At 53.4% G+C, this 10,766-nt stretch overlaps 1 protein-coding gene across 1 annotated transcript in view; it reads right to left on the reverse strand.

Moving 5' to 3' along the window:
• Positions 1-10,766, reverse strand: part of TRMT44 (tRNA methyltransferase 44 homolog) — a 37,170-nt gene that overhangs the window by 14,376 nt on the left and 12,028 nt on the right. Inside the window, exons 3-8 of the mRNA XM_077750373.1 lie at positions 10,547-10,766; positions 9,653-9,776; positions 7,192-7,411; positions 5,415-5,483; positions 4,549-4,656; positions 2,881-2,952 (exon numbers count right to left, since the gene is read on the reverse strand). The exon at positions 10,547-10,766 is cut by the window's right edge and continues 242 nt beyond it. Coding sequence (XP_077606499.1) covers positions 2,881-2,952; positions 4,549-4,656; positions 5,415-5,483; positions 7,192-7,411; positions 9,653-9,776; positions 10,547-10,766 — 813 coding nt within the window. The remainder of the gene's footprint in view (positions 1-2,880; positions 2,953-4,548; positions 4,657-5,414; positions 5,484-7,191; positions 7,412-9,652; positions 9,777-10,546) is intronic.

The following is a 10,766-nucleotide window of genomic DNA, read 5'->3' on the forward strand; positions in this document are numbered from 1 at the left end:
GATTAGGAGGAACTTAACGGAGGACCGTGGGGGAGAAGAAGGGGGGAAAGAGTGGGGGAGAGGGAAGGAGGCAAACCATGAGAGACTCTTGAATGCTGAGAACAAACTGAGGACTGCTGGGAGTGTGTGGGGGGGAGATGGGCATGGAGGAGGGCACTTGTGGGGATGAGCACTGGGTGTTATATGGAAACCAACTTAACAATAAACTATTTGTAAAAAACAAAAACAAAAAAAACACTGGTGTTTTTGGGGCACCTGGGGGCTCAGTCAGTTAAGCATCCGACTTCGGCTCAGGTCACGATCTCACGGTTCATGTTCGAGGCCCACATGGGGCTCTGTGCTGACAGCAGGGGTAAGGGCGCTGTGGCCCCGCAGCAGGGGTAAGGGCGCTGTGGTCCCGCAGCAGGGGTAAGGGCACAGTGGGCCGCGCCCTCCCTCGTGCTGCCCGAGAGAGCCGGCAGGCCCCACACCACCACTGCCGGTCCAGGTGTTGCTGGACAATCCACACGAGATGAGAGCCCAGAACCTTCTCAGCAGGCCTGGAATGAGTGGGCTGGGGCAGGGATTTCCCCTCCACAGAAGAGTCGGAGGGCCGGGGACCCTCAACTATAGAACTAGAACCTTCTTCCTGTTCTCCACGGGGTACCTCGCACCAGCCAGCTCTGCCCTCGGGTCAATGACTAAACAGAGGGCCTGTTCAGCTGCCATCTGAACTTCTTACTTGAAGAAATTACTCTGCTTTCTCACACAACACGGGGACCCAGGGGATCCTGAGACCGACCACGTACCCTGCTGCCCTGCACATCGCCACCACCAAACCAGGTGCCGGACGTCACCCAGGGCACAGGTGGCGCATGTTACACGTGGGTGTCCGCAGGCCCCCAGCCCGTCGCCTGGCTCACCGACTCTCTTCAAGCCTGAGGGTTTTCTCAACGTTTTAACCTATGATGATGTGTGAACGTATACGCAAGTACCAATTCCTATATTACAAAGCAAAACAAATACACAACGAAGACATGAGCAAAGGCTACAATGAACTTCCCTCCACTAATCTTTTTTATTTGTTGCAGTATTTTTTGCAATATCATCCTTAACTTCAAAAGAAAGTAACTTATGGCAGAGAGAAAATACAGAAATGGTCAGTTTTATTTTCTNCTCAACTATAGAACTAGAACCTTCTTCCTGTTCTCCACGGGGTACCTCGCACCAGCCAGCTCTGCCCTCGGGTCAATGACTAAACAGAGGGCCTGTTCAGCTGCCATCTGAACTTCTTACTTGAAGAAATTACTCTGCTTTCTCACACAACACGGGGACCCAGGGGATCCTGAGACTGACCACGTACCCTGCTGCCCTGCACATCGCCACCACCAAACCGGGTGCCGGACATCACCCAGGGCACAGGTGGCGCATGTTACACGTGGGTGTCCGCAGGCCCCCAGCCCGTCGCCTGGCTCACCGACTCTCTTCAAGCCTGAGGGTTTTCTCAACGTTTTAACCTATGATGATGTGTGAACGTATACGCAAGTACCAATTCCTATATTACAAAGCAAAACAAATACACAACGAAGACATGAGCAAAGGCTACAATGAACTTCCCTCCACTAATCTTTTTTATTTGTTGCAGTATTTTTTGCAATATCATCCTTAACTTCAAAAGAAAGTAACTTATGGCAGAAAGAAAATACAGAAATGGTCAGTTTTCTTTTCTTTTTTTTTTTTTTAATATTTTTATTTATTTCTAGGAGAGAGAGAGAGAGANCAGAGCAGAGGTCTGTCTCCGAGGGCAGTGGGGCCGGGTGGGAGGCGGAAAGAGTAACGGCCGGGCTCAGGAGCCCTGGGGGCCCAGGCTCGTCCCTGGAAACCACACACAAAGAGTCAGCCTGGTTGGCACTCTGCCCTCTGCACCCCTGCACTGAACTCCAGGACAAAGGTCTTGAGGCACCTGGGGTGGCTGAGCGGACACTGGGCAGCCGGGGTGGGGGGAGCAGGGAGGGGATAGAGCCGTGGGCGTGGACCCCGCTGCTGAGTGCCCACAGGCCGGCCTGGAGACTTCGACCAGACCCCAACACCATCCGCACTGGACACCAGACCTGATGCGGCCGGTCACCTTCTCCCTCAGAGACACATTCCTCTCTGACCACAGCAGGGCGAGTGAGCTACTCCAGAGCGAGGCGGGAGTGACTTGGGTCCACCTTGGCCCCATGGTCACGGGCTCAGAGCAACTGTGCCGCCCTGTCCGCGGCCCCGCAGCCCGGCTGCATTCCACCTTCCCTCCCTGACTTCCTGCTTCCTGCCCTTCCCAGGGGGCCACTACACTCCACACCTCTCACCTAGCGCCCTGCACCCACAGTCCACCTGGGGGCGCCCCCACCCCCATGAGGGCAGCAGGCAGCCTTCTGTCACTCTTGCGTCTCAGCACTGAGACTGCCTGGCAGGTAGAAGGCACTCAGATATTTGGTAAATATGCAAATCTCTGGTTTTTCCTCCTGTTTTCCTGAGTGGTGTCTTATGGCAAAATTCTTCCTGAAATGAAACTGTCTGAAGAAAAACCTTTCTGAAAACCATTATGACACTGTCATCAAAACCTTTTCAAAGTTCAGCCCGTGACAGGTTCAAGTGGACTAAGATTTATGGACTAAGATCTAAGTAACGTAACCCATCAGCTGAAAACATGGTCAAGAACAGGAGACGAGACGAGTGATGCGTGTGCCCTGCCCCGGGGGTGGTGGGGACGGCAGGGGATCGACGCCTGCGCCTGCGTGAGGACTGGTTAACACGCACAAGGCACCTGGAAAGGTCCGCACCTGGCACATGCGTAAAACAAGGGTCACCACCGACGGGACAGCCCTGTGGGCTCAAACGAACAGACAAAGCCAGTACCTCTAAGCAGGTCTGCGGTCCATACATGTCCCAGATCTTCCTCCTTCGGACATCGATCCCTCTGCCTGGGTGCTGAAATAATTTCAGAGATCAAAGGTCAACATCAGCACTGTAGTATGAATCGGAGAGAACAAATCAAACTCTGCAGGCACTGCCACCAGTGTGAAGCCTGAGACCCTTAACCTTCACGGTCAGCCCCAGCGGCTTCCCAGCGATCTAAACAGACACTCGCGGCCCTGCAAGACACAAGTTAAGGACTTGCACTCCGCTGAGGGTCACCAGGTGTCTTCATGAAGGGAAATGGAGTCAAGGAGTGGAAACATGTCCAGGGCCCCTGCCCCAGGAGCCAGCTCGCAGCCCAGAGTCAAGTGCAGGCCCCAGCACATCTGCCCCTCTAGCCTGCTGGCAGACAAGGCCAGTCCTCCTGGCTGCTCCTCACCCCGTATACCGTGCCCATGCCCACCAGCTCCCCGGGGAGATGGGATGCATAAGGCACCCCATCCTCCTCACCACCAGCCTGCAGGCCACCACCTGATGTGCCGACATTCCAGACAACACGAGTACAGCTGTTACAAACTCAGTTTTCCTTTATTTATTTACTTATGTATAGAGTATTTATTTATTTATAGAGAATTCTCCTTAATTAAAGGGCACCCCAAGCAGGCTCCAAGCTGTCAGCGCAGAGCCCGACATGGGGATTGAACTTACAAACCGCAAGATCATGACCTGAGCTGAAATTAAGAGTCAAATGCTTAACCAACAAAGCCACCCAGGCGTCCTGAACTCGTCTTCTTATAAAGCTGTTAAAAGTGCACTGTAACAGCCCCGGTTCAAGTTCCCCCAACTGTGGACAGAACATCTCTGACACAGGACACAACGCGACCTTCAGAGGAAATCAGCGGAGGGGCGCCCGGGTGGCTCAACGGTTAACCTTCCGACTTCAGCTCAGGTTGTGATCTCGCGGTTCACGAGGTGGAGCCCCGCATCGGGCTCTGTGCTGACAGCATGGAACCTGCTTCAGATTCTGTGTCTCCCTCTCTCTCTGCCCCTCCCCTGCTCACACTCAGTCTCTCTTGCTCTTAGAAATAAACACTAAAAAAAAAGAAAGAAATCACCCAGGGTCCCCGTGACGGAGCGCAACGCTGCCGCACTAAGGTAATGAGTGATGGCGACTCCGCAGGAGGCTGACGCCAGCCAGGCAGGTGGTGGCTCGCACTAACACGGAACAGCCTCCAGCGACAGGAGCTATTCTAAACACTTCCTGCCTTTACTTCACGGATCTAACGGTGCGAGACCCCACACGGAAACGTCACATCACAGCGGAGAAAGTGTCCTCCGAACGGACTTAAGCTTCTGCAGGGCAGAATCCACCTTGCCTTTCATCCCCTTCCAGGGCCTTGACACCTTGACGGCAGGTTTCCCAGAGAAGCACCTGACGGCGGACACCACCACGCTGTGGCCTCTGTCGTTCTCCAGGCGCACCCACGCACGCCTGTGAGCCCTGTGCTACGCGGCACAACGGCCACCGGCTCCACTCAGTCACGAGTCCAACGGCCAGGCAGACTCTGGATCCGCTTGTACCAGCAGAGAAAGAGCCCAAGGACCCTTGTGATGGATGAGAAGAGACCTCAGAAAAGGAGCTAGAAGCGACTAGGGGAGTGCACTTACCCCCTCGGTGCTCAGGATGTGTACCAGGAGACCATTTCCGCATCCTAAGTCAACAAAGGACTGCTTGGCTGTCAAGCCCCGCTCAGCTCTCTCTTCTTCCCACAGAATCTAAGTAAAAAAAAAAAAAAGAAAAAAAAAATCAGTTCCGCATTCACTCCAAGAACAATTCAGACACAAGCCCTCCGTGGGATCACAGATAGCATTTCCAGACCCGGTGGAGAGGCCAGGTCTGTGGCCTGGGCTTCTGCGCAGGTGTCGGGCAGGTGGGCAGAGGGAACCGAAGGGGTGTGGCCCCTGCGCTCGCCTGATGCTGGGGGGGGTATCGAAGCTTCGTCTTCCATCAAGAGTCCACATTAATGTGGCCATCTCTGAGCGAGAACTTTTCATATTATTGTCGGCGTCCTCACGCCTTCTCTACGTTCTTCAAGACTACTTACTTTAATAATCAAAGCAAATATGCTACTTATAAAAAGGCGAGGAGAATCACAGAGAAAAGGGAACTGGAAATTATCTAGTCTAAAATCAAGACCGTTACGTCAAAGGGCACACCCAAACTTTGGAGCTGGCGAGCTAGCTAAGGAAAGATCCAGGACCGGAGAGCAAGTGCCTATCACGTGGGGCCCCCAACAGCAAGAGCCACCCAGCGTGGCCACGGCGACGGTCAAGCAAGCAAGCACCTGTTAGCCTGGAGCTCCTGTGCTCAGCTTCGCCACCAGACTCATTTCACAGCAATGAGTGTTTCCAACATGGCAAGCACTGGACACCCAAGTTAGAGATTCGATACATGCTGTTCCCTGCTGATTGCTTCTGCCAGGAGCAACTTTCCCCCGACCCATTGGAGCGGAGATGACGACACCGGTGCTTACCAGCAGGTAGGCTGCAATAGCCACATCCTCATACACGAACTTTTCAGGATCAGTTACTTCAGGCCACACCTAAGAAACCGTCAAGAGCAGAGGTAAATCGTTGCCCCAGCACCCAGCCATTTCGCTATCCTTAAAGTAACCCATAAGGCACGAGTCTAAGTCATCAGGAAGTAAAACTTAAGAAATAAGCTCATTCCAAAGGCAGACACTCACAATCACTCTCTTGCAAAAGAGATGTGCACCAAGATACAGGAAGCTTTTACCATGTTAGGACCCATCAAGGGCAATGCCGTCCAAGGCAGCCCTTTGCAACAACAATGACATATGTAAGACATTCAGATGAGGCAGCAGAACTTTAGGGGAAAGCTCTCAGCTATCCTGTCCCCATAGTTTATGTAGATGAGGAAAACGAACATGATGGGCAAGGAGAGCAAAAAGGTCAGGAGGCCAGAGCTCTAGCCCTGTGGTCTGCTGGTGACCGGCTGTCGGCTGGTCCCCGTCTCCCTATCTGTAAGAGCAGGGAGAAAGCCTAAGGAGGAAGCCTCAGCCGCCACCCAGGACAACCGTCAGGTGCTGCAGGCTGAGCAACACCAGCTGCACGGGCGTGACACCCCATCATCGAAACCAGCAACGTGCAGAGGTTATCTGGCAGGGGAGGGCAAACCAATGCCAAGGTTACACGTTCCGCTGTGTTCTGAGTTCTGTTTCCAGTCATGGCGGATTAGGCAGGTCGGACTAGGTCACCAAGGACAATTTTAAAGGCTTGAATAATAGAAGCCCTTTCCTGAAGGAACTGAACAGTGAGTGAGATAACGAAGGGCTTGCAGACCAGCATCTGGAAGAGGAGGGCCCCAGTTTAGGCCGGCCAGGCTAGGACCACAGACGTCAGCAGGAACGAAGGGTCACTGCCTCCAGCCTGTGACCTGCAGGGTGCTCTGTTACATGACCACAGGCAGCTGGCAAAAAGCCACATATAGAAATGATAGACTGCGGTTCCTTCCAGGAAGAGGGCTGTGCCTGGCAAGGGTACAAAAGAAGTTCAGCCCCATTAGTGATGCTTTATTTCTTCCTCTGGGCGTGAGCACAGGTCTGCTGCTACCTTTTTTTTTTTTTTTTTTATATCTTACACGTGAAACAAGGGACATGTTCTGAAATTTCTTTCTATTCTAAACATATGTGCTTTTGTATTTTAAGTTTTTATATATTTTCCTTAAACGTCCTTAACCACATCCTAAGAAAATGTGGCAATTTAGTAACTAATGTTCAATTATTATTTTTTTTTTAAATATTTTTATTTCTAGGAGAGAGAGAAGAGAGACGGCGTGAGCAGGGGAGGGTCAGAGAGAGAGGGAGTCACAGACTCTGAAACAGGCTCCAGGCTCCAAGCTGGCAGTCAGCACAGAGCCCGACGCGGGGCTTGAACCCACGAACTGCGAGATCATGACCTAAGCGAAAGTCGGACGCTTAACCGACTAAGCCACCCAGGCGCTCCATATTTTCAATTAAATATTCCCTTCTATTTGCTCAAAGAAAAATGAGCAATGCGCTGAAGAAAGATCCTTCTCCGTGATACATCTGTGGCTATTTCTGCAGCTTGCAAACGTACAAACGTCAAAGTACAGCCTGCCGCGGGGGCCCAGAAGTGGGTATGTTCTGACGTGATGTCTGCGCCTTGATAAACTAGAAGATCTACTGAAGAGGTGACTTAACCTGCCAATGTTTGGTCAGTGTCACCCATCGAAACAAGGGGAATCACAAAGGTTTTCCTCCGAGTTACCTTGACCATGTCTTTATATTTGTCCTTGAGTGTCTGGTAAGTCTTGCTGTACTTGACAATGGGAATGAGGGACAGGGTGCTTCTAAATCCACTCTTCCTGCTCTCAACAGACCACCTGGCCAGCTTGGCTGGCAGCTCCTCTCCCAGCCAGGCGGGCGTGGGGTAAACACTTCCATCTGAATGCCATCTCTCTGGACAGAAAATTAAAATAGATATGAACCTTTAAAAATAAGAGAAATATGAATAAGCAAAGCTGGTTTCAATTCTTTTTAGGCTAAACATTTACCCAAAGAAAAGAGCACATGTTAACATGGCTATAATTACCAACAATTTGACCTGAAACCCAAAAATCTGGAACTAGTTGCAGAACTTTCATCAAAAAGAGAAAAATGCATTTTTTTAGAAACAGAGAAAATTCTTCTCTTGCAAACACAGTTAAAGACACATTTACCCGCCCATGAAGCCCATCGGAAGGCTCGACGACCGACAAAGCCCCTTACCGCCTGCCTCACCCACGATTAGCCAGCTTCCCAACATCTACGGATTCTCCTCCCGTTCTGATCCTAGACGTTCTCACATGTGCAACTCAAATGCGAGCAAACTGGTCACAAAGACTCACTGGCTAAAAGCTGAGCGCTCAGTCACAAAGCTGAGGACATGCACAGTCCCCGTGCAGCTCAGAGGTTCACTTTCTCCGTGTGTCTCGGGCCCGGGCCAGCCGGCAGCTCCTGTGTGTGGTGACCCCCCGACCCCAGGCCGCAGAGCAGGCCCTCCTCATCAGCATGTTGAACACAGTGTTGTTGAACACAGCGGCAGGAGCTCACAATGCCCTGAGGCCACACTGCCGGCAGCACAACAAAGGGGATGGTAGCAAGCTGGTCAGGCAGAGAGAGGCTACGGAGGGCGGCGGCGCACAGCGGCCCCTAAGCAGCAGCAGAAGCACAGGAAGCCGGATGAGAAAGGCAGGGCTGGGGTGGGCGTGTAGGGGGCAAGGGCAAGTGGCCAGTCGCTCCAGCGGGTGCAACGACTTGCAGGCTTTTTGCCATGTGCACCGGAGGGACACAAGTAAGAGGCACCGATTCCCCACTGACAGACGCACCCGTGTGAGGTCACGACGCGGCCAAAGCCTGGGCAGGATTCAAGCTGTCGCTCTCCCTCCCCCCACGAGACCCACTCCCCGCTCTGCCCAGCGCTGAGCGCACGGTGGGCACACGCCAACACTGCCGCGAAGAGAGGTGCCGCTGGGGAGCACGTGTGGCGGCCCAGACAATCCCCATTTAACTGGTGCTCAGTGTCTGGTCCCAGTGCCCAAGGGGACATAAGGGACAGCCGCCCAATGGGGAAAGGACAGGAAACGCCAACCTGGAAAGACGGGGAGCAGGAAGCCGAGTCCGAGACCTCAGGATGTCAGCAAAGGTGGTGGCTAGGATGCGTCGAATATGCTGGGCACTGCTAGGGCTGGGCCAGTGCTCTCAGGACAGGCCGAGCAGACGCCTTCAAGGCTCACCTAATAGCTGTGCCATCAGTGCCCCCAGGCGACCGCCACGGGGGACAAGGCTTCCCCCAAAGTGCCTGCTCCAGCTGAGGAAAGGGCCTGGGGCCAGGTCCAGACAATTCAAAGAGGCTTCGCTGGGGCCCTAAGTATTCCCATCGAACTTCTCTGCCTATAATAAGTCCCTAGGAAGCCTAGGCCCCTCCTCAGAGGTTCAAGAATTATTGAACCCCTTTCACAGACGGAAAACTGGGGGCCTCAGAGGCGACATACCCAAGGTTGCACTGCTAGTGGGGAAACCCAGGCCTTTCTGACTGCAAAACCAGGCTCTGCCCCCTGTACTCCTCTGCTCTCCACAGAGCCGTGTGCAAAGCCCAGTGTGATTAAACAGACCTGATCCCCAAGGCTGTTCTGGGAAGTATCTGTACTTTCCAGATGTGGCTCTCAGGAAAACAGTGGCAACAGGGTCGCAGGTGACTTTATCCTTCCTCTGACTCTGTCACCAAATAGAAGCACACCGCATTTCACACTTGCTGGGCGGGCCCAGCCACATGGAACTCCTCAAGTACTACTTTTGTGATAAGCACCACCCAATACCCGCTACATCCAAACCATGTGAGCGCCTCGCAGGAAGTTAAAAAGGAAGCTTGTACTCTCTGCCCCTTTCCAAGTTGTAAGAAATAAAATAAAAGGATTTGCGGTTCTATGAATTGGACACTAAAACCAGGTGCTACCAGTGATCAAGGCTTCACGGAACATAAAGAACAGACTCAGCCAGGTGGTGACCACACCCCGCACACGCCCAGGGCCAAGAGAACAGTCACGTGGCAGAAACGCCAACCAGAAACAGGAATCGTCCCCACACGGTAGTCCCCTTCGGTTCCTGCAGGGCCCCGATCCCTGCAGCTGTGCGAACATTCGAGTGAAGCCAGAAAGCGAGGGAAGAGGCATCCAGTCTTCAGTTCTTACCACTCTTCTTCGTCTTCTTCGCTCCGGCTGAGCCGGATCTGATACACGTTGCTGGTCTCAACCTTCACACTCCCTTTGTTGTCTTCTTCCAGAGGTAAAAATGTTACAGCTCCGCTCAGGACATCTGGGGGGAGAAAGACAGGGATAATGAATTAAACTCGTTTGAATTTTATCAGAAGCGTTAATAAAAACAGTAATAAGTCAGCAGGCTTCCGCTCTCCCAGGGCTTTTCCCCCCTCTATTCCCTGCAGCGCCCAGGAGGACTGACGAGCTCAAACGTCCCACCCACTGCTGCATCCCGAGCCTGCACGCCAGGTAGGACACGCTCCTAAAGCCAGGAGTCCTGGGCACCTGGGGGGCTCAGTCCGTTGAGCCTCCGACTTCAGCTCAGGTCATGATCTTGTGGTTCATGAGTTTGAGCCCCGCGTTGGGCTCTGTGCTGACAGCGCAGAGCCTGGAGCCTGTTTCAGATTCTGTGTCTCCCTCTCTCTCTCTGCCCCTCCCCATGCTCTGTCTCTTTTTCAAAAATAAATAAACTTAAAAAGCAACAACAACCAGCACACCTTGTAGAGTAGCACCACCTCTCCCCTGCGCAGAAGCCAATCTGGGGACGCTGAAGTCTCCATCTGAAGGCCTCAGGGACCCGAACTCACACTAATCCTCTGTCTCTCGATACTTTTCACTTCTCTCACTCTGCGAGCCCCCCCCACCTCCCTACTCCCTCCCTCTCAAACGCCGGTCACCTCGCACAAATCTGCAGAAATGAAGTGGAGCTCATTCGGCCGACACCTCTCCCTACTGCAACAATGCTTGTTTAACTAAAATCGGCCTCTCCTTGCGCTCGACTGGCGCCCGCCTGGATCCCCCGCACCTCCCGCCCCCGGAAACGCCTACCTCGCACGACGATCTCTCTCCTCAGAGCCGCAAGCGGGCAATGCGCGCTTGTTTTCGGGATGACGGTTCTGAGAACCACCTCGAGCTCGCTCGGCGCCTCTGGCCGCGACGCCGCCCGGGCCCCGGTGACGAAGCCCAGCAGCTCGTGGCTGCCGCCCGCGAGGCTTCGGGACAGACCGTCCCAGAGAGCATCCAGATCCCAGGCAGCGAGGGCGGCCGC

This window comes from Crocuta crocuta, unplaced genomic scaffold (genome assembly GCF_008692635.1).
Source record: "Crocuta crocuta isolate KB4526 unplaced genomic scaffold, BGI_CrCroc_1.0 scaffold179, whole genome shotgun sequence".
Taxonomy (NCBI): Eukaryota; Metazoa; Chordata; class Mammalia; order Carnivora; family Hyaenidae; genus Crocuta; species Crocuta crocuta.